The sequence below is a fragment of the Pteropus alecto genome, unplaced genomic scaffold (assembly GCF_000325575.1).
Source record: "Pteropus alecto unplaced genomic scaffold, ASM32557v1 scaffold106, whole genome shotgun sequence".
NCBI lineage: Eukaryota > Metazoa > Chordata > Mammalia > Chiroptera > Pteropodidae > Pteropus > Pteropus alecto.
Genome location: NW_006442103.1, coordinates 12,417,650 through 12,442,451, shown reverse-complemented (window position 1 = coordinate 12,442,451; position 24,802 = coordinate 12,417,650). Strand labels below are relative to the sequence as shown.

At 36.0% G+C, this 24,802-nt stretch overlaps 1 protein-coding gene across 1 annotated transcript in view; it reads left to right on the top strand.

Annotated features, from left to right (window-relative positions):
- Positions 1-24,802, top strand: part of SLC16A1 (solute carrier family 16 member 1) — a 33,783-nt gene that overhangs the window by 1,421 nt on the left and 7,560 nt on the right. Inside the window, exons 2-3 of the mRNA XM_006919650.3 lie at positions 20,035-20,295; positions 22,954-23,097. Coding sequence (XP_006919712.1) covers positions 20,079-20,295; positions 22,954-23,097 — 361 coding nt within the window. The 5' untranslated portion in view covers positions 20,035-20,078. The remainder of the gene's footprint in view (positions 1-20,034; positions 20,296-22,953; positions 23,098-24,802) is intronic.

Sequence of the window (24,802 nt, the reverse complement as noted above, 5' to 3'; positions counted from 1 at the left end):
AGGAATTAGCCATTAATAATTTTGATGTCAGCTAGCGGCCCAGTGAGGTGAAGCAGAGACTATGTATCTTCAGCTTTTTAGTTAAGCATTAAGTAGCACCCATAAATCCAAATCTTACAGCCTGGGGTACAACTTTGCTTTCAAATTGCCATATAAATGATAAAAAAAAAAATCAAGATATATAGCCCTTAAAACAGGAGTAGTGGGTGAGTATTAAACAGAAGTTGAACATACTTCAGTAATTAATTCAGTGTTTAGATAGATGCTATGCTTTCATTGGATTGCAGTGACCCTTGTTAAATATGCAAGTTAATGGTCTGGGGAACACTTTGTGAGATTTTTATAGTTGAATAGGTTTAGTTGTAAGCTTAATATAATAGGCTATCACATACCTAAACAGATTAAAAAGGGGAAAAAAAAGTCCTACTACCATAGGATGAAACCAAAGGATTAATGTTTCGATAGTTTACATATCTTTGGGCCTTTTAAATATTAATGCATATAATAGCTGAAAAACATCTTAATGAACAGTCAGGTTCCCTTATTTTACAGATTAGGAAACTGAGGTTGGAGAAGTTGTAATTAATCATCATAGTTCTGAAAACTTGTTAATGGTTGGGTGAGGATTATATATGTCTTTTAACTCCCATTTAATCAGATTGGCATGCCTGAGCTTTCTCTAAAATTGTAAATGTAGGTTTAAATTTTTATACTGAAAATAAATATTTTGAGTAATAACTTATGTCCTTCTTTCCCACTGTGGTTTCAACCCACTTCATAATATGCATTCTTATGCAGGATTTAGGTCCCTGTAAATGCCTACATGGTCAGTCGGTTTTTGTCGCAGATGAGGAATAGGAAGGTGGGCCTTGGATGTGAGAAAAACAGATCAGAACTTTGTGGATTTTTATGTATTTGGCAATTTGTTATTGGCTACCAGGCATTATGAGAGATTTGAGATATATATAACATTTCATTCAAAGCTTTGTTCACATTCTAAAAGTTTTCAAACCGTATTTTTAAATAGGTAATTCTTCCATCCTTTTCTAGTAACTTTGTACACATAGTAATTGTTTAATAAATATTCATTGAATGAGTCTGAACGTCATTATTATACTGCCTTTGATCCTCATCTCCAAGAACTAAGTTGTTTTCTCATTTGATTAGTAACAAATCACAAAATATTAAAATTGAGTATCGTTTGTCTAGTATTAAAGCATTATCCACTGTTCTCAAATGTTTAGTTGAAAAGATTTTTTTAGGATATATTCGCACACTTGAAACTTACTGGATTTTGTTGATCAGTGTCACCCTAATAATTAAAAAAACATTCAGACACTAAAGATGTATCAAAAGGAAGTCAACATTATTACCTCAGAATACACTACAGTTAAACTTAAATAGCCTTTTTAATTGCTGACAATATAAATCTTAAGACTATGTTGTCATTAAGATAATTATAAGTTCCTTTATTAGAAATATGCAATTTTCAAATGAGTGTTTTATTTTCTTGGAAATTACAGTAATTGTTAAACTGCTCTTCTTCCATCTACTCTGTCAAATAGTTTTCTAGGTGATAGAGTAAATACACAGCATCATTACACAACCACAACAGACTGATGTTAAGGATGTGTATTTCTAATCTACAGAGCAGGTATTTCAAACCTGGGGTTCATCAATCTTTTTGAGTTCCCCTAGTTGAGCAAAGTAAAGGCCTGCATCTAATATAGCAAGCTGTTGAAGACAAGATTCGAAGCAATTTCAAGCACATTCGCTGGTGCACCCAAAAAAAAGAGGGCAGGAAAATTTCCCAAGTCAGTGAAGACTCCCACTGTTTTACTTAACTTAAGGCACTTAAAATAGAACTCCTTTGGAAACAGTAATTTTAAGTTATATAAACATATACTTCCTTAATACAAAGGAAAATTGTTCTGCCTGACTTCGTGAAAATCATTTCATTTCCCTTAGTATTTTGTTCCCTCTCATTTGTGATGTCAGAATCTATGATGATTTTGTACACAAAAATCAATGGCCAAAGAATTTACATAACCTGTGACATGACTTGCGTGCTACATGGCATCATAGGTTCTGGCTAGCTTCATTCTCACTTCAGAACAGAAGTACAAGAGTTAGCAGCATGAGTCCTTATGCAGTTTGGTAAAACCACAGATTCCTTTGGTAGTTTGGTAAAACCTATGGAGCCCTTGTCAGAATAATGTGTTTAAATGCATAAAATAAAATATAAAAGTATAATTGTCAAAGCATCTTTATGGATATAATAATGTGCTTCTAAAAATAAATTAGATAAGATCTAGTAGTAAGTCTAATAACCACAGTAATTTTGGAGTAGTGATAATTTCAAGATAGCTGCAACCATTTTATCAAGATGGAAAATGTGACTACTATTGATGACAAAAATCACAAGTACTGCTAATACTACTACAATTTGTTCCCTATATTCAGAGATGAAGTAAATTCTAAGCTTTACTTAGAGGTTAATGAAAAGATAATTTTTTCCCCCTAGCCAAGTACACAGACTCCCTGAACTCCATCTACCATGGAGGATCAATCTGCAGACCCCAGGTTAAAACCCCCTGATAGGGGAAGAGAAGAGAAAGTTAATAAAGTAAAAACTTAACTTTGGTTCTCAAAACTCCAAAAGGCAACTTACAAAAGCTTTGTTACTACCCAAAATAGCTTAACACAGCAGAGCAGTATCATTGGGCTTTCATTCATTCAATAATCTTAAGAAGATTTACATAGGAAGAGCAAAATCACAGAGTAGAAATATTTTTCAATCAGTGATCAAATATGTAGCTTATAATGCCTGTACATTTTGAGGAATTTCTCCTTTATACGAAGCCTAGGTCACTGTAATCAGATTCAACGAAATTATAAGTCGTAATTAGCGATAGGGTAGTGTGGGCAACCAACAGAGAGAGCTGGATCTTCCTGCTTCTGCCTAAGTGGTCAGTGGCACTCTTCAATGGCTTAGCCCTTCCAGCCAGACTTTTGTGGATGTGAACCCCTGCTGTCATTATGTGTACTGTGATCCCAGAAGAGATATCACCATTTCTATAAGATCGTTATGAGAGTTTATTCGAGCACAGAAACAATGGGCAGGGCTTGCTTAAGGCAAAAATAAAACCTTTTACTAAAAATGTTATATGCCGTGGGCGTGATTACCCACCATGACCTGCCTAGTTAGGAATTTGTGATCAGATCACTCTGTGAGCTTACTTTCCATAGAACCCCTTTTTTCCTCCACAACATGAGGGCAAATACTTGCATTTGGTTGGGCATGAGTACTAAGAGAAGTATTAAGATGACTGAGGTTTTAAGCCTGGCTGCCTGGAAGACTGGTAGTCAGAAGAAAAGACTAGGTTTGGGGGGATTAAGGGAAGTTGAGAACAGGCAGAGACAAGGAGCTTTAAAGGCAATGTGTTAAGTTTGAAATGCTCAAAAGGTAATTGGAAAAGCTGATCATTTATGAGTAGTCAGTCACTGTCTTCAAGGAACTTAAAATCTGTAATCTGGTTACAGCTAGAGATTTAGATTTGGTAGTGATTCATTCTACCAAATAGGGAACAGATAAGCTCTTAAAAAAACAAAAGATCAAAAGAAATTCTATTAATTTAAGAATAGAAATTCTGAATATTCTAAATTCTAAAAGTTACTTGAAATGTTAACATCTAGTGCTAAAAACATTTTAACAAAATACTGGCTTTTAAAGAGGATGTACCTTGAAACATTTAAGTACATTTCTCCAAAAAGATAGTGTCAATCAGTTGTATTAAAACACAAACTTTGACTTGCCCTTCCTATTCAAACTACTACTTTATAGAGGTATTCTAGTTAATAAATGAAAAAGGAATGTTAGAATTAAAAGCATCGTTAAATTATTGACATTTGCAAATCACTACTGAAATAATGGAACTAGGGCATTAATATAGCAGTATGAGGGACAACCAAACATATGCCTCCTGATAATGATACGCACCACCACCAATGAATTGTATTTGCCCTCTCCCCCACACCGTCCCTACTCAAATCAAGCCTGAACTAATCTAAGCTTGCTCAAAGTCTTCAATCTAGCTGCCAATTTACAGGAAATACAGGGGATAGAGGGACATTAAACTAGGACATGTTAAAACTATACCTGATGGACACATTCAACAAAATCCAGAATGAAGGAAACTACAGAAAAAATAACCTGGTTCTTTCAACAAATAAATTATAAGGAAAATAAGAGAGAAAGGAGGAACCTTGAGATTAAAAGACATACCAACCCAATGCAATGCGTGACCTTGTTTGGATTCCAAATCAAATAAACCAATTATTTAAAAACAATTCAGGAAAATTTGACTACTACCTGGTTATTTAGTGATGTTAAGTTTTAAAGGTGGGATAATGACATTGTGGTTACAGTTTTTTAGAGTCTTTTAAGAGATATACTGAAATATTTACAGATGAAATCATTACATATCTAGGATTTGCTCCACAATAATCTAGTAGAGGCTGGGAGTAGGGTTGGGGGGAGAGGGGAGTAGGTATAGATATAGATTAAACAGTAGTGGCTCTCAGTTGTGTTTGAAAGTTTCCATTATGAATTGTTTAGAAGAGAAAAAATAAGAAAAAGCATCATTATCAGTAATACCAACACAAACAGAGAGAACAGGAATGGATTTGAGTTTTGTTTACAAGCCTTACAAACTGAGCAGCCCTGGGCTAGTCACACAACCCCTTAATGTCCCCATTGGCTAAATGGAGACAAATTCCACCTAATAAACTCAAAAACTATTTGCTCAAGCTAGTAACCTGGGAGATATCTTTAACTCCTGGCTTCCCCAGTCTCTCACATCTGGTCCACCACTGAATCCTGTTTGTTCTCTCTCCCTTTCATCCTCCCGCTTCCATCTTGTCTGTCACTGTGGTCTCACAATGCCCCCACAGCCTCCCTCCCACCTGTTCTCCACATTGTATCTAGAATGATGTTCCTAAAACGCAAAATCTGATCTTTCCATCATCAGCGCCACTTACCACCTGCAGACTGCTTCCAGTTAGCTACAAGACCACAGGGCCTCCTTAAGTTTTGTTTACCTACTCCCTTCCCTGATTCTTTAAAATTACTTCTAAAGCCTTCTGCTATCTGATATTGTGTACCTGTCCAACTGCCTCTCCCCATTCTCTCTGCCCCCTCTTTAGCTTTAGCTTTGGTGAGTTCTTTCAGTTTTTCCAGTGTACCCTGTACTAACTGTAGCTTCAGTACTCATGTTTGGAATGCCCTTTCCATCACCACTCTGGCCTAGCTAGCGCCTGTTTATCCTTCAGGTCTCAGGCTACCTAGCATTTCCTCCTAAAGGCCTACATCATCAGCGCCACTTACCACCTGCAGACTGCTTCCAGTTAGCTACAAGACCACAGGGCCTCCTTAAGTTTTGTTTACCTACTCCCTTCCCTGATTCTTTAAAATTACTTCTAAAGCCTTCTGCTATCTGATATTGTGTACCTGTCCAACTGCCTCTCCCCATTCTCTCTGCCCCCTCTTTAGCTTTAGCTTTGGTGAGTTCTTTCAGTTTTTCCAGTGCACCCTGTACTAACTGTAGCTTCAGTACTCATGTTTGGAATGCCCTTTCCATCACCACTCTGTGGCCTAGCTAGCGCCTGTTTATCCTTCAGGTCTCAGGCTACCTAGCATTTCCTCCTAAAGGCCTACTCAGATGGCTTTCATATGTACTAAGTTGAGTGTCTTCTCATACTAACACAACAGAGTATTTGATGCCCTAGGAACCTGTCATCCTCTATTATGAGAGTCAATATTTCTTTGTAAAGAGTGCTTGTTATCATTGCACATTTATGAAATATATAATACTATGTTGTCTCTAGTCTTCAAAACTTAAGATCGTTTTTATGTGAAACTAAGTATAGTGTTAATTATTTCTATGAGTGAATAGAATAGTTCAACTCGGCTTTTTGTAAAAAAAATAAAAAGCTTTTTTGTTGTTTCATGTTTTAATTAATTGTAATCTATTTACTCTCCCCATGAGGCTTCAGAATACTGAAGTGGATTCTAGCAGAAATATCACCTGTTATATTCAAATACTCATTTATATTTAAAGAAATATAAATAACACAATCTTGATGACATATCTATTTATAATTTTAATCCAGCCACTACGTTTCTTCTTAAGATTCTGGAACAAGATAGGTCATGGGTTAATAAATTGAAATGGCTTACTTAGATCTTGATTTGTTGAATATATTTTTGGATTTCTGAAGAAAGCAGAACATATACAGGAATTCTGCCAAGCAAAACCTGCCAATGAAGGACATAGCCTCCAACTTCTAGACAAGAATAGATAATCTGCTATTACTTTTCACCTTGGGTGGTGTATTTAATAGCTAATGGGCTTCATTTTTTTCTTTTTGAAGTCATAATTCACTAGGAGCAAAGTTCAACTGGAGATTTATGTTTTTCATGCTATGTCCCTTTGAAAGAAGACTACTTACTCTCAGAATTGGAGCCATAACCCTAGTAATAAAATATACTAACTTAGGTCTCATCATTGTACTGTTCTCATGTTTTGCTGAATGTTAGCTGAAGTTGCTAGTTTCTTGAAACTTCTTTTATAATAAACATTTTAGTATGTATTGTATAATTTGTCATAAAATGTAGAACTTCAAGTTGAATTATTAAAAGGAGAAATATTTTTATTGGAATTTGATTTTGCTTATACTTTGCAAATCAGACTTAAAAAGTAAGAAGTTTCTCTTTATTTTAAAATAAATGAAATAAATGAAATATTAAAATTAACCCTCACCAAGGGAAACCAGAAATTGAATTGAAAGTTTCTGCATATTACTGGGACGATACTTACTCTTCTTACCCCCTGGTATAAAATCATGCTTATTTGGATGAATAGGTGCTAAATATTATTTTCTTACAAGGAGAATTAAGAGGAACTGTTACAGTCATATGATTGAACATGACATTGGCTGAGATTGACAAAAGAGGATTAAGTAAATATATATACACATGCATATATAAGCACATATATATGTGTACATATATTCACTACCTTTAAGTTTGCATATCAGTTTGACCATTTGCAAATATAATCAACTTCATCACTTCTGTACTGCATATAAAACTTTATCCTCATTTCTAAAACAACTATGAGAAAATTAGGATTGACATTTATAAAACTGGGGTTACTACAGCAATGACATAGGGCTATTGTAGAATATTAAACAAGGTCAAGATAAATTCACTGGAATTGTGTATCAACACAGGTCTAGTCAACCAGAAATATGAACAAAAAGTGATTATTACTTACTATTAAGTCTTGGGTATTCTGTATTTTCTTATGGAATTTAGCAGAAATTGCAAATAGCCAAAATTTCCCATGTTTGTCATTCATCGAAATTTGCCTCCCTTTGTTCATAGAACAGCAGAAGTAGCCCTAACTGCTGCTATATTGATATATTGATATGAAAGGAAGCCCTGTAGGAAAACTTAAACCCATTTCACTAAACAAGCCAGAAGTATTTATGATATATGGCATTTGGAGGTGGTACTAAATTTCATTCTCTGGAAATCTTTCTTAGTGCTGGGTCTTTATGTCCACATGTTTCATGTTACTGGCAAATTTGCATTTCTGCCTTCTAAAAAAAAATTTCACCTTTGAGGCTTTGCTCACCTAAGCAAAAGTAGCTGCCTAATATTTAGTGAAGACCCTTCATAGAAAGCTGTCATTCACAAGGTGGAATAGTGTCATACTTAATCTATACAGAAAACTGCAGTGAACAGAGAGGTGGTAGAAAGGCTGGGAATTAAGGGGTAGTCATCATTTGTGTTGAAGAAACCCTCCCTGCTCAACCTCCAACACCCACTTCTGTCTTATTCTAGGTGAAGAGGCCCTGAGATCTAACACACACCCTCCATGTCATCACATATCCTTTGGTACATGTTACATTTACCTGAAACAGAGCAGCCTTTTTCTAGATCACAGCAGAAATGAGGACAGTTACAAATGTCAGGTTTCTGTTTTGCGGTGCGTTGGGCTCCTGACAAGTATGTATTGTGAGCTTTCTTGCTGGGAAAAACTTTGAACAAATTTCCAGTTTAGGTAGGAAATACTCTCCAACAACGTATATGGCATTTGGGACTACAAGAAAATGTGAGGAAGCCTACACGGAACCCTTAATGGAAAGGAAATTAGTTATTTTGTTCTATAGTAGAATCATTGCACATTCTTTTCTTTTTAACTGACTAAAAATAGCAAAATTTGACATCTTTGATCAAAATTATTTTAACAGATTATATAAATATTTACAATTTTTATCCAACTATAAAATATATATAGTTTATATAGATTTAAGACTTCCTATGAGGAATAGTAGTCCATTCTACATCCTCTCCTACCATCCTTTCCCATGTACATACGCATCAGCCTTTTCTGTAACTAATACATCCTAGTTCTACAATTCGTCCCTTTTGTGATCAAAGAGAGGTAATGGTTTAAAACAACCATTCTCAAAGTGTGGTTTATGGCTCCTCAAGGAGCTAAAGACAGGGTTGGAATCCTTAGGTTCCACACTGTAACTAATCATTAAGAAATGATCACTTACCAAGTTTTGGTATAGTACCGAAGAAGAATATCCATAATTATCTGAAAAGGCTATTACAATACTTCTTTTTCAAACTAGATATCTGCTTAAGGTTGCTTTGAACCAAAAACTTTGAGATCTGTTGTCTCAGAAAAGAAATATACTTTATATTTATTGGTAGGATCGTCTGACCATGTCAATGATAAATCTGGAAATTATTGATAACTAAAATATTGGCATTTTTAGGGATTAAAACTATGAGCTAAATTAAAACAAGATCTAGGATCAGTTTTCATATATTCTGAAAGATAGACTCAAAATCCTTTAAACATCCTAATTAGCAAACTGTTAATTTCTCTTTAAGGAGAGTACAGTATATTTGAATTTTTACAAAGTGGGTTGTGTTTGTCTTGAGTGATAAGGGAGATACAAACAGTTGGAAGTTTGGAGAGCCAGGTTTACATTTTCTTAGGTTTATATGCAGTTTGATCAAAATCATGCATTTCATAACTCCTAAGTGTTTGGCGAGCCAGCTACAGAAGTTATATTTTCCCTTTCACTGGTTCTGGTTTTTTTGTTTTTTTTTTTTTAATTTTTATTTTTATTGCTTTTTTTTCTTCACTCGTTTTCAAAATGGAAAAGACTGCAAAAGAAGGTGAGGTTCCCTAGACCTTGGATCTAGGAACCTACCGTTGGGGCAGGTGGTTCTGTAAGCCAGGAAGCTGGAGGAGGGCCAGTTGTAAAGCAGTAGACTTGCTACTTTAGCCACAGTAGCTTCAGTAAATCAGCCTTTCTGGATTTTAATGTTTCTATGGGAATTTCAAACCTAAAAACTGGTCTACACTTAGTAACAAATTCTTTTAAGATTATTGATGTGAAATTTCTGCCTCTTAAGTTCACAAATTGTCGTTTTAGGAAATGACAGCGGCTTTGTTTTAAATATTGATGGAGAAAATGTAGAGAACATAATGAAGACTATTTCCAAGGGCCTTTGTAACTCTTCTTTTCTGGAGTCGGGCAGAGCATGGGATGTATGGAGCACAACTTTGGCTTTCCGGATTAGTTTACTTGCACAATTCCTGAGAGTTAAGAGAAAAAGAATTCAGAAAATCTAGAAGGTGGTTTTTGTCACCACCAACATTGCAAAGAAAAATTAGGGTTGTTATTTCCCGTTGTCTTTTACAAGGCAAATCAATAAACTTTCTTATCACCCTATCTTTTTTTTTTTAATCTCCCATCACTTCAGGCAGCTGCTAGAGAATCAAAACAATAGCTGAGGTAAAAGGAAAGGCTACTGTACACATTGTAAGGATTAAAATCTTAAAGTTTAATCTCTTTTAGCCTCTGGACTTGAATAAGCCCTCTTCTCAACAGGAGCTTTGAATACTGTACAAAGGGACCTACTCTCATAATTTACTTCTTGAATGAACTCTTTTGTTTATAGCTGAAATTTGGTCAGTTTAAAAGAAAATAATATGTTTAGATAGTGATAATACACACTTTTTCCTATTATGTACCATCAGAATTTTTAAATTAATAACAGCCATTTGTCGAATGGCGACAGCATTGTATTGAATCCATGTATGGTTTTTTGAAGTGTTCTTTTTTTCAGAACTTGGTTACTCTTATTTTTATACATTTCTTTCTGAATCTTTTTAAACCTTCTTGAAGTTATAAATCTAATTTTGACACTATAGAATAAGGTTTTATTACCTTGATGAGGCAAGTCTTAGTAACTGCTTTAACTGAAACAAATCATAGCTGGCAGCTAAGCTCAAAGTTTAATCACGTCCAGCACGTATTAGCTGATCGAGTCAGAGCTTGATGTGTTAAATAGCTCTCTGGTCTGTGTGTGGGTTTCTCTCTCTCTCTGTGTAAACATTCTGAGGCGAATTAATCTTTTTAGTGGTTCTTTGATTGAAAAATTTCAAGTGCTTTTCTCTTTATTCATACTTAGGTGAAGGAAAAACTCGAAAAATTAATGCCTGGAGCATTTCTATTTAATATAATTTTAGACTCTAGACTGTTTCCTTCAGTAGAACTGAGCTGTTACATCGCTAGCTTTTTATTATATTCATTCCAGTAGAAGTTTTAAGAAGTTTCAACTTATATTTTTATTCCACCCGAATCATAGATAAATGAAATGCCCAGGGACAGAGGTCTTTAATCTTTATACTGATTAATATTTTTAAGCAAATTCTCCAGATTCTCAGATTCAGATGCACCCTTAACCAAATATCATCTCTCCTGAGAATAGATGCCTAAGGTCTTCTGCTTCTCCTTTTCCAATTTGCTTTACCCAAAAGCCCTTACCCCTACTACAAAATAAAGGTACATTTCTTATTTATCCCAATTCTTAGTATGGTTCACTGCCCCCAGGCTATAAAAGTCTCTGGGGACCCCAAATAAGGGAAAGTTTCAGAATGCATAGTCCCAGAGAGAAAAAGTCCCATGACAGAAATCCACAGAGGAGTTAGGTCAGAAATATTGGATGAGGTAAGACTTTATTCTATGTGGACAACAAACGTCTTTATTTTCTAGGTTAGAATTATATTTAGAAAGTGAGATAGTTATCACAGGGATGTGTATTAATACATTTATTTCAGTTAAAATTCGGGATGACCGGCAGAAATCTATTTTGCTCAATTGGTTTAAAAATGGACTGGCCAATTAGATTATATGGTATTTTCCATAACCTGGACTAAATTTTTGGTGCCAAAGTTCTGATAAATATATTTAAAGTACATAGACTACGATATATAATATGTCAGAAATTATATTCTTTGTAACTGTTAAGGTTAATAACAAATTTTAAATGTCGTATTCATATGTAAGAGGGTACGTATTTTTTCTGTCTACACAAAAACCTGCACATGGACGTTAACAGCAGCTTTACTTATAATGGCCCAAACTTGGAAGCTACCAAGATGTCCTCCAGTAGGTGAAACAGATAAACTGGTACATCCAGACAATGAAATATTAGTATATAGTGCCAAAAAGAAATGTCTGTCAAGCCATGAAAAGACATGGAAAAAACTTAAATGCATATTGCTAAATGAAAGAAGTCAGTCTGAAAAGGCTACACACTATGATTCCAACTATATGACACTTTGGAAAAGGCAAATCTGTGGAGACAGTAAAAAGACCAGTGGTTGCCAGGAAGGAGTTAAAGAGGAAGGAGAGAAGACTATTGGGAGCGCAAAGAATTTTTAAGGGCATGAAACTACTCATTATGATACTATAATGGGGGCTACATGTCATTATAAATTTGTCCAAACTCATAAAATGTACAACACCAAGAGCGAACCTGTAGGTAAACTATGAACTCTGGGTAATTATGTGTCATATAATGATGTGCATACTAGGAGTAAAACTTATTAAAGATGCAGTTAGAAGGAAAAAAATTATTTTAGGTTGTGCCACCATTTTCACAGAGTACAAGCTAAGGATCTTTAGATGGGCCAAGTGCCTAAAATCAGGACAAGCCAGCAATTCTGGCTATGCAAACAGTGATCTTTGACATGGAGGAATTATGTTTCAGTAGATTAGGATGGATCTACAATTCCGGTGAGGTTGGGAAGAACTCAGAAATGTCTCCTCATACTGACTAAACCTCTTCTACAGTGGAAATGGAGGGTATGTCCTCTTTTCCCCTAGGGACTTCAGCTTTTCATAGGCCATGTTATGTTTGTATACAGTCACGTGCTGCATAAATGACATTTGGTCAACATCAGACTGCATATATGATGGTGGATCCCTAATATTTAATGGAGCTGAAAATTTCCTATCGCTTAGCCATCATGTCACAATGCACTACTCACATATTTGTCACAATGCACTACTCACATATTTGTCACAATGCACTAACATATTTGTGGTGATGCTGGTGGAAAAACGTACAGCGCTGTAAGTCATATGAAAGTACCGCATGTACAGTTATGTACATAATACTTGATAATGATCATAAATGAATGTTAGTTTCTGTACAGTTGACCTTGAATACTGCTGGTATTAAGGGTGCCGACCTCCCATGCAGTAGAAAACCCGTGCGTATCTGCTGTCAGCTCTCAGTATACGCAGATTCCCAACTGCAGAGCCGACCCTTAAACAACTTGGATTTGAACTGTGTGAATCACTTGAAAAATAGCAGCTTATAAGTGGACCTGCATAGTCATTGGCTTGGATGTGAAATTAAAAGTAATTAAGGACTGTGAAGGTAGAACATCGGCGATGTTTACTGCTCAGCAATCAGGCATGGCCCAATCCTCCACAGCTGCAATCTTGAAGAACAAGAACAAAGTGATGGAAGCTGTTGAATGATCTGCTTCGTCAAAGTCAACAAGACTAAAACAAATTTGAGAAGGGCCTATATCGGACATAGAGAAACTTCTAACAACCTGAACTGAAGACCAGATAAGTGTATCCCTCTCAGCACCATGATGATCATGGCCTAGTAAAACATTTGTGATTTTGGAAGAAAAGGCTGGACCTTGCTACAGTGTTGAATTACTGCTAGCTCTGGGTAGTTTAAACAGTTCCAGAATCATTATCCATTACATAACATGAAAGTGAGTGGTGAGTCTTCGAGTCCTGATGAGAAGGCAGCTGAGGAATTTTTCGTAACTCTAGATAAGCTGATTGTGGAGGAAAATTATTTGCTAGAGCAAATACTCAATATGACTAAACCCCCCCATCCCCCATTCTGGAAACGGATGCCTTAAAGCAGAGGTCCCCAACATTTGCGGCAGCAGGGACCGGTGCTCCTATGAGAATCTAATGTCTGTTGAGCTGAGGTGGTGATGCTAGCTAGCACTGGGGAGCAGCTGCAAATACAGATGAAGCTTCACTCACTTGCCTGCCGTTCACCTCCTGCTGTGCAGCCCAGGTCCTAACAGGTTGTGGACTAATACCTAACGGGTTCGCAGCCCAGGGGTTGGGGATCCCTGCCTTAAAGGACTTTCTCCCATAAGGAAGCCAAGTCAATGCCAGGTTTCAAGGCTTTTAAGGATGCAATAACAGTCTCGATTGTGTACACTGTTGCAAGCTACATACTGAAACCCTTTGTGATCTGGTACAGTGAGAACCCCAGGGCCTTTAAGCATATCACTAAGCACACACTGCCAGGAGCAATAAGTTATGGGTGATCCAGCTTCTCTCCTCTTCCAAGATGCCCTCTTGGATTGCTATGCCAGAGAAATGGTGAAGTCCTGTTGGGAGACTAATATACCTTTCAAGATTTTGCTTATTTTTGATAATTTCTCAGGTTTCCTCCTTTTATTGGTAATCTTCGTCTCAATGTCAAAGTTGTATTTCTTCAAACACCACCTCTTTGATCCACTCAATGGATCAGGGAGGCACAGCAGGTTTTCAGGCCTGCTCCCTGAGAAGGACCTTTGCCCAGGCTATTGCTGCAACTATGGAAGACATTGATGCATTCTGGAAGGATTATGTCTGACTGCATCAAGACCCTTGCTTGGGTTTGGGGTGATGTCACCAAGGAGTATATGAATGGCATATGGAGGAAGACACTCAGGAGATTCTTCTGTGACTTAAAGGATTTGCCAAGGATGAGGAGGTTACAAAATTCAGCAAGGCTGTGGTTGAGATGGCAAACAACTTTAACCCTGGTGTGGATGAAGATGACATTGAGGAGGTCCTAGAAGTGGTTCTTGAGAACGGACTGAGGAGTTCTTGAAACTGGATCAAGAATTTATAGCTGAAGAAGAGGCAAGAGAAAAGGAAAGAAGAGAAGAAAGAACCTCCAAGAAAATTCACAGTGAAGAGTTTAGCAGAAGCTTTTGCAGACAGGCTCTTTAAAAAGTATGAAAACATGGATCCCAACACCAAAAGGTTTTCATTAAGAGAGGAACGTGCATGGTATAGTATCCTCTTCCAAGCAAATCTAGGATTACAAAAAGGAAGGGAGAAGAGAGAAGGAGAAGAAAAAATCAAACAAACCACCATGGACAGATTTCTGAAAAGAGTGACACCTCCTCAAGAAGAGCCTCAGGCAGGTCTTTCAGGAGATAGTCCAAAAGAAGGTGACAGCTCCATGCAGTGGGACCTTCCAGTGGAAGCAAGATATGTAGGTGGATGACAGTAATATTGATGATTCTGACCCTGTGTAGACCTAGGCTAATGTGTATTTGTATCTCAGTTTTTTCCAAAAAAAGTTTTAAAAGTAAAAAAATAAATAAATAAAAATTTTAAACATAGAAAAAAACTTCTAAAGATATAAAGAAAAAATGTTTGTGCAGTTGTACAATGTGTTTGTGTTTTAAACTAAGTGTTATTACAAGAGTCAAAAAAAGTTGAAAAATTTTAAAGTTTATAAAGTAAAAAGTTATAGTAACTAAGGTTAATTTATTATTGAAGAAAATATTTTCATACATTTGGTGTAGCTGAAATGCAGTGTTTATAAAGTCTGAGCAGTGTGCAGCACGTCTAGGCCTCACAGTCACTTACTCTCTGACTTACCCGCAGCAACTTCCAGCCTGCAAGCTCCTTTCGTGATAAGTGCCCTAGTACAGGTATACCACTTTTTAGATTTCACACCGTATTTTTACTGTCCCTTTTCTATGTTTAGATGCGTTTAGGTACACAGATACTTACCATTGCGTTACAGGTGCCTACCGTATTCCGTATAGTAGTGTGCTGTGCAGATTTGTATCCTTGGAGCAACAGGCTGTACCGTCGCCTCGGTGTGTAGTAGGCTAGACCATCTAGGTTACTGCACGTGCACTCTATGATTGCACAACAGTGAAACTGCCTAATGATGCACTTCTCAAGACATCTATCTACCTGTTGTTAAGCAGTCGTGACTGTGTACCTATGTATATCTCCATAAATGATATATTAATGTTTTACAAGATTTAAAGTTTTATATAAATGGTATCATACTGCATGTGTCTATGGTGAATTTTGATGATGTTCGACATCCATTACATCCTCTTTTCTAGGGTACTTTGCTATGTTGCAGAGGCTTTAAAGCTAAAAACTACATTTCCCAGGTTCCCTTGCAACTATATTTCTGGATTTGATTTAAGTTCCACTAGCTGTATGCATTCGTGCGACATTTATAAGGCAGAATTGGAACTGATGTCTCAGTGTCTAGTCACTGGCTTTGAGAAGTTGAGAAGCAAGACCAGGTGGGATCCATTTTGACTGTACTGTCATAGGAGGCAAACGGGTTCTGGAGCTAACAGCAGCCGTTAACAGCCTTTGTGGTGACTTCCTGATTTTGATCATTATCTGGTTTTGGCAGCTTCTTATCTTGCTGGCTTCCTAATTGTGGCAATAGTGATACGATTTTGGAGTCAGAAGCTTTCTGATTGTTGAAAGAAGAGCAGCTTTCCAGTGGCCTCAGTAGTACTTTGGAAAGCTTTGTGGGGCCAAGGGAACAAATGTTGGGAGTCTAGGGCCCATGAAGAGTGAGAGCTCTGGTATTGTCCTATTCTTCTGGGTTGGGACCCTAAAGGGCTGTGCCATAGGACTGAGAGTGAATTGACGGCAAACCTGTCCTCAAATGAACAGCGACCTAATTTCAAGTAATCTGTGTGGGCAAAACAACTCTTAAAGAGAGTCTGAGTTTACACGGCCCTAAGTAAATGAAAATCATCTCTCGAGATTATTTTAGGCCTCAAATTGTTAGTACAGAGAGACAAAAGGATGGAAAATACAGAAGAGAGTAAGAGAGCAGATACCATGGGAAGGTCCTACCCACATCCAATTGGAGTCTCAGAAGAGTGAAAAGAGGGAATGTAGTGGCTAAGGTTTTCAAAATTGATGAGAATTATTTGTTCAGTGTGATTGTGATTGTTAGTATTTTCTGAATAGTTGTTTTTTAAAGATTTTTCTCTTGTTGGGTTTCCTTATACTGTAGGTTCATATTATCCATCAACTCTGGAATATCCTTGGCCATTAACCCTTGAAAATGGCCTCTTTCTCATTCTCTCTATTCTCTTTTTTCCCAGAGTCTCATTAGATCTCCTCCTAAACTCCATGCTTCTATACCTTTCTTAGAGCTTCGGAATAAAGCTGTCCCCTGAATTCCGAGTATTGTCTTCAGACCTGTCCTCCAGCTTCACTGCCTCTCTGCAGCTATGTTCAGTCTGCTGGTTAACCAATTTTTAATTTCATTGGGTATCCTTTTCATTTATAGAAGTTCTGTTTCAGATCAACTAGTCTTTTCATAATATTTTGTGTTTGGGTTTTTTAATGAATTTTTTTTACGTTTTTAACGCCTTATTGCATGCTTTTAAACATTTTAAATATCCATATCTAATATCTGTACTTCTTGAGTGTCTAAACCGGCTCTGTTGGATCGGCTTTACTTCACTTATGGCTAATTGATTCTTGATGCGTTTTGAAATTTCAGATCGTAGGTGGTAGGGCATTGTCTGTGGGAAATCCCTGCTAGCAAAATCAAACAAAGTATATCTCTGAAAGCACAACAGAGGTTTCTCACAGACATTGCCCTCCCAGCCATAAGCTCACAGTCCTTCGCTCTGAATTCTCAGGCCTTCTTCTGTCCTCTCTCTATCCTCTTTGTTCTCCTTTCTTTCAACCACCCAGAGAGCCAAGACAGGAATTTGCCTGCCATCTCCTTTTCCTTGTGTATTGTCTCCCTGTGCAACCAAACAGATTTTATCCCCCTTGTCACTGTCTTTGAACTACTTTTGTTTTTGATCAGCTTTAGTGAGGTAACACTCATATACGATAAAATTTGCTGATTTCGAACGCACGATTTGATGAGTAACAACTGCCAAAGTCATGTAGAGCATTTACATCACCCAGAAAAGTTCCCTAATACTCCTTTGCAGTTAGCCATCTCTCTCCACCCTTGATGTTTTCTGTTACTAGAATTTTGCCTTTTCTAGAATGTAATAGAATTTAACCTTATAGAATATAATCTTATGTCTAGCTTTTTTCACTTAACGTAACACTTTTGCAGTCCGTCTGTGTTCTTCCATGCATCAGTAGTTTGTTCCTTTTATTGCTGAGTAGTATTCCATTATATGGTTATATCACGATTTGTTTATCCATTCACTTGATGGATATTTAGGCTGTTTTTAGCTTTGGGCTGATAATGAATAAAGCTACTAGAGGGTTCTCATTTAAGTCTTTGAAAATATGTGTTTTCATGTGTCAGATAATACGTAGAAGTGTAATGGCTGGGTCATATGTTAAACATATGTTTAACTTTATAAGGAACTGTCAGACCTGGCTGTACCATTTTGCTTTAGCACCAGCAATATGAGAGTTCCATTGCTTTATGTCCTCACCAACTGTTAGTATTATCAGTCATAGTCATTCTAGTATCTATGTATTAGTATCTCATGATGATTCTATTTGCATTTCACAAATGACTAACAGTTTTAAGCATTTTTTATGCGCTTTGTCATCGTGAATCTTTGGTAAAGTATCTGTTCAGATATTTTGCCCATTTTTCGATTGTGTTGTTTGTCTTTTTGCTTTTGAGCCATAAAAGTTATTTTTATGTTCTGGACATGTCTTTTGTTGTATACATGTTTCATATATATTTTCTCCTACTCTGTAGCTTTAAGTCTAATTTCTAAACTTTTTTTTATGAAAATGCTATTATGTACCTTCAGAAATCTTTGCCTAATTTAAATATTGAATCTTTCAACCATGAAAATGGGTTATCTGTTTAGTTTTTTCTTGGTAATATTTTGTAGTTTTCAGTGTACATGTTATATATCATTTGTCAAATTTACCCCTATTCAGTTTTGTGATACTATTGTAAATGGTATTTTTTTTTAATTTCAAATTCTGATTATTCATTGTTGGTTCATAGAGAGACAGGTGATTTCAGTTTATTGATCTTCTATGCTGAGAGTTCATTTTGAGTTCTGTACCTTTTTTGTATATTCCTTAGCATTGCCTACATAGATATATCATCTGTAAATAAAGACAGCTTTACTTCTTCATTTTTATTTTTTTATTTTTTTAAATGCCAGTTTATTTTTTTCATACTGTATATACATAATTTTTTTTTAACATTTTATTTTTTCATTTTCCCTCTACCCCCTCCCTTCTGGTATCCACTAGTTCATTGTCCATGTCCATGAGTCTCTGTTTGTCCTGTTCATTTGTTGCTTTTAGTTTTATATCCCACAGACGTGATACTGTGTGATTTTCAACCTTTTCTGTCTGGGTTATTTTGCTTAGCATGATTATCTCGAGGTCCATCTACGTTGTCGCAAATGGCAGTATTTCATCTCTTCTTATGGCTGAGTAATATTCCATTGCATATATGTACCACAGCTTCTTTAATCATACTTCTTCCTTTCTAGTCTTTATACCTTGTATTTCTTTTTCTTGCCAACATGCACTGGCTGGAACCCCTAGCACAGCGCCAGGCATAAATGATTAAAACCTCGTCCTTGGTTTTAGGAAAACTCCCCACAGGTTGTTTTCTTCCTACTCCTATAACATCCACTGTCCTCAGTCATACCTGAAGTGTTCAGATGGAAGGATCTGTGTGTTAGATTAACAAATGTTTTATGTAGCCAAGAGTGAGCTGTACTTACTGCTGTAAGTCTGAGTGGAGATTATTTGAAAAGAGCACGCTAATTTACTGTTGCAGGATGAGTTATAATATAGGGTGGAAACTGGCTTTAAATCAATGAAAGGAGACTTTAATGAGAAAACAGGTAGATCTACCACCAAACATTCACTCCCATCTTTTCCTTATTCATAATTTAACAGGAAGTTCCATTTTCTAAATATGCTATTCATTAGAACTAGCTGGCTTCATGAAAAGAGGTAATCTTTGATTTGAAACTACCATTTTTTGACATAATCTTCTAGTCCATTAAATGAAATGTTTGTGTTCAGAATGACCTTGTATTTTGCGAATTGCTACATATCTAGTGAGTCAAGTACCCACTTCCTAATACTTTTAAGTCAGCATAAAAATAAGAGGAAGTAAAAAGAAACTAAGTATTGATTTAGAGTACATTTTGGGAAAAGGGAAAAATGTATAAAGTCTATACTAAACTATGGAACTTTCGTAGGGTATGTGTTATGTGAATTTTGCAAGCCAAGGCATTTAGTTATTTACAGTAATTTAAGGAACTATATTAACTGCTAAAACAAGTGGGCTTATTCAAAATACAAAGTCTACAATTATTGAAAAAGATTTATTTTAGCTATGGTTTCTTAAATAAAATGGTGAGGAGCTATTTCCCTTTAAGCTGCTAAAAACTATGGGCAATACCATGGCACTAAGACTTTTTTGTGATAATGTCCTTAGAAGATAATATCTATAGGACAAGTAACATGGGAAAACAATTCAGTTACTTGAGAGCTAGGTGTGAAGGGTGGAAGTGCTTTCTTGTGGGGAGTGCTGGGTGGGAGTGCCTTTTTGCTGATATACTATTTTAATTTTATATCCTTCAGATATCTGGATTTGAACTGCACTTTGGAATTCATCTACACTTAAAATGCCACCAGCAGTTGGAGGTCCAGTTGGATACACACCCCCAGACGGAGGCTGGGGGTGGGCAGTGGTAGTTGGAGCTTTCATTTCCATCGGCTTCTCTTATGCATTTCCCAAGTCTATTACTGTGTTCTTCAAAGAAATTGAAGGTATATTCCATGCCACCACCAGCGAAGTGTCATGGATATCCTCCATTATGCTGGCTGTCATGTATGGTGGAGGTAAGTACCACTAAGGCCTGATGTTTTAATGTTCATTATTAAGCAGCCAGAGGCTCTGTGTTAGGTTAATTTTTTTTTTATATGTACGGTGTTTTAAAATGTTATTTCTTGAAGCTTTATGTTCAGAGTCACATTTTTTATTCTCATTAACAATAATATCTTTTGCTGTTTGTTCTACTATAGTATTCTGAAATAGAAATGAAAAATTGTGAAGAACCCTGATCTGTTTCCCCTCAGTATCATTGAGCTTAAAAAAGCTCTCAGAAAAATGACATATGCACAACTGATTTTTCTTAGTGATCTCTGCTAGACTCCTGAGATGTAAACATAAAGATTTTTAAAAATTGATGTTAGAAGGATGAAAGTAAATCAGGCTAACTGGAGAGCATAGCTCAAAGTCTCAGATAAACACTTTTCGTGGTGTTAGAATTAAAGAACTTAACAAAACCGCCCCCTTGTTCTTTGTGATATTAGTCCTAAAAGCATTTTAGCTGCACCTTAAACTTAAGTTTTATCCTTTTTCCCCCTTCTGTCTTCTTTGGCATGTTGTGAAGGAAACCTGGAGAGTAAGTTAAAGGACTACTTAGTAACGTCATTTAAAATACTGTTTGTTTCACCTTGGAACATCAAATCACAATTTAACATGTAAAAGTCAAAACATACCATAGTACTTAAAATACGTAATTGTTTAGTTAGCAGAGATTCTAAAGCCAAGTGTATTTATTTACTGGTATTGACAGTGTCTCATGTTAACGTATTTAAGCAAGTTTTTGCTCCTACAAACCTTTTTTGGTGACAATTCAGCGCCTCAGATTGTTTTCACATGCAGCTCTTTAATAGCCACTGTATTTCAACTGTAAAACCGTAGCCTTAGGACTATAATAACCAATGGCAGAGTCAGTCAGTACTGATAAAACCTTATGCGCATATTCCAAGGAGGCTAGATGCCCTGATAGAGAACACTGATCTTGATCCTTGCCTTTGGAAAGTTTATAATCCTGTTGAGAGGATAACTTAAACTCCTGAAAAAAGAATACTTAGTTGAAGTCATAACTAGGTGCATAATTTCACTGCACAGAGAAAACAGGTAATCTGGTTGCCTTAGAGGGATAAGTTGGGTGACTGGAACAGGAGTGGGGAGACATTTTTTTCCTACTATATGTATTTCTGTGCCTTTTAACATGAGTGTAAGCCTGCTCTGTCTATTAAGTAGTTTTTTTAAAAGAACATAAGTGTAAATTGTAGTTCTTTAAAAAATAAGTTCAGAGAAATCAAAAGGGATTTTGGACATTATCTAGTTTCTGAGCCATTAATTTTGGAGGCTTTGAACTCCATCTGCCAGGATTTCTAATCAGGTTTTGACTATGATGGCTTGAAGAAATTATAATGGTGTCTTTAAGCTGACCACAAACCAGAGGTTCACATGTTGCAATTCCAAGCTGCTAAAGAGCTTGAGAGCCACTTACATTTTTCATCAAAAGTAAGTGATGTCAGTTGTGCTAATTGCACATGACACTTTCTTTTGGGAAAACAGTACCTTCTTTGTCCTCACCCAGAGATAACTAGCACATTTCTCTGAATTTGTGTTGTAATAGGCCTATAAACTGTACCCCTCTCTATTTTTAATGATAGCTAATTGGGGCCATCTTTCCTGAAATAACTCTGAAAGACAAATTTCCTATCATGAGCCTTGTGGCAGAATTTTTATTAAATGGGTTATTTTGTTTTGATTGGCTCTTAAGTGGTATGTTCCCTAAGACTTACCACTTTTGCAACTGCCATAATCCTTTAACTTGTGCATTTGGGCCACACCCACAACACTAATATGTTTTGAACTGTGAGTGGTTTAGTTGTCCTTTACATGTTTTCAGTTCCACAGTGATGTCATCTTAACATTCCTATTTAAAAATACTGCAGACTTTACAGCCTTAACTTCTATTTTACAGAGTCAACAATATGGCAATATTTTGATCTTTGTAATTCTGACTATACACAATCTCTTTCATGAGTAATTTATATGAAAATATTTCATGAATATTCTTTCAGTATTTAAATCTTTCATGTTACACAAGCTATAAATTCCTATTATTTCCAAACCCATCTGTGGCCTAATTATTTACAGGAAGTGACTTAGAAGGTCAGTAAAAACTTTACACATACCCTTGGTTGAGTGTGACGTTTTTCCTGGCAGCCAATTTTTGACCCAGTCCCGTTAGAGGGAGACTTAATCCTCTGAAACACTAGGATATCAAAAGCTTGAGTTCCTTCTTGCATGTTTATTACATGTATGTATACATACATACCATAATTTGAATTTGGGTTCCCTGGAGCCAGAGTTTGTTTTTGAATCTTAAAACACCATACTGCAACTCTGAATACTAGTAACAGAATATAAGTAACAGTGGAATTTTCCATATTGTATATGGAAATAGAATGTCAACATATGATCAATGGTATATCATATTATGTACATTGTTTTTAAAAATAGACAACCTATGACTATGAATAATTACCAAAAGCAATATTCTTACCCTTGCTTTTTTTTTTTTTGTATCTGTTTATTTTGGAGGACTTCTCATTTAGTGTCATTAGTGCCTTGTAGCTGTGAGAGGGGAGGTTCTTTGCCTCTATACCACTAAATTTTTGCTTATTTCTTAGGTCCTATCAGCAGTGTCCTGGTGAATAAATACGGCAGTCGTCCCGTCATGATTGTTGGTGGCTGCTTGTCAGGCTGTGGCTTGATTGCAGCTTCTTTCTGTAACAGTGTAAAAGAACTTTACTTGTGTATTGGAGTCATTGGAGGTGAGTTGCTGTTGATTCATCTTCAAGTGTTAATTTATTGCTGGCTATTTGGTATTCACCTGCATCCATCTTTCAGATCTCTTGAGGGAAATTCCTTCCTTATAGAAATTACTTATCATTTTGAATAACTGTAAATACATTAAGACTACTAAAAACAAACTTTTTAAAAGACATTTCTGTGATACAGTAGATGTTGTTTGTTGAATGAATGAATGAATTGAAAGGGATGATTGCATGTCTTGTCCTAAGAACAGCCAGTGGCGGAGGATAAAATGTGTCTGGCAACTTGTTGCAAGGGTAGTCACTGGTTGTCATTCTCATTACTTCTTTCACAGGGAATAGGCTTCTATTGGAGCAGGAGAAAGTGTAAAGGTAAAGCAGGAATTATGTGGTAGAATGTACACGCACATTTCTGAGAGATAGAGGATCCTCTTGATAACCCCTCTCCCTCCCCTTTTTAAATAACCAAATTAAGATAATGAACTGCTGGTGAGTATAATAAATAAAAGTTACTCGTAACTTCTCAATCCAGAGAATGTGACTACTAACATTTGATATACAGTCTTCCAAACTTTTTTCTATGTACAAACATATAACTTTTTTCCAGGAAAAAAAGGCTCAGATTACATATAATGTTTTATAGCCAGGTTGTTTTCACTTAATAGATATGAACATCTTTCTGTGTCATCAAATATTTTGATAGGAAACATTTTTATTGTTATTTTATTGAATAGATATATACCACAATTTTATTTGACCAGCCTCTTAATTATTTACTATTTAGGGTTTTGTTATTGTTTTTTTTTTACTATTAGTAAACAGTATTGGGTTTGTAGTCCTTTGTAAACATGAATATTTTCTTAGGATAGATTTGTAAAAGTGGAACTACTGTGTTTTTTAAATACATAAACTAAATTCCCCTCTAGAAAGGTTTTACTCATTTATAGTTCCACAATATGTGAGAGAGGATATACCCTTAACAATAATGGGATATTATTCTTTTAATTGTTCTCAATTTTAACAGGTGAACAGTATCTCCTGGTTTTAATTTACGTCTCTTTGATTATTAGGAAAGTAAATGTTTTTATGTTTGTGGCACTGTTGTGTGTGTGTTTTGTTTTTTTTTTTACAAAATGCTTATTAACCACTTTTGTGTATTAAGAATAATGTCTAACTTTACACATTAAATTATTCCTTTACATGAGTTATTTTTCCAAATTTTTAAAAATATTTGTGATAAAATACACCTAAAATTTTACCTTCTTAAACATTTTTAAGTGTTCAGTTCAGTGTATTATGTATATCCACATTGTTGTACAAACATCATCTGTCTCCACAACTCTCTTCCTCTTGCAAAACTGAAACAATACCCGTGAAATAATTCCCCATTCTCCCATCCCCCTTGAGTCCTTGGCTAATACCATTCTACCTTCTGTCTGTATGACTTTGACAACTCTAAGTAACTCAGGTGGGATCATACAATTTTTGTCTCTTTGTGATTAGCCAGTTCACTTAGCATAATGTTCTTAAGGTTCATCCATGTTGTAGCATGTGTCAGAATGTCCTTACGGTTTAAAGCTGCCTAATATTCCATCGTGTGTGTATACAGCACATTTTATTTATCTGTCCATCTACTGACCGACACTTGAGTTGCTTCCATCTTTTAGGTCTTATGCTTAATGCTGCCATGAACATGGGTGTACAA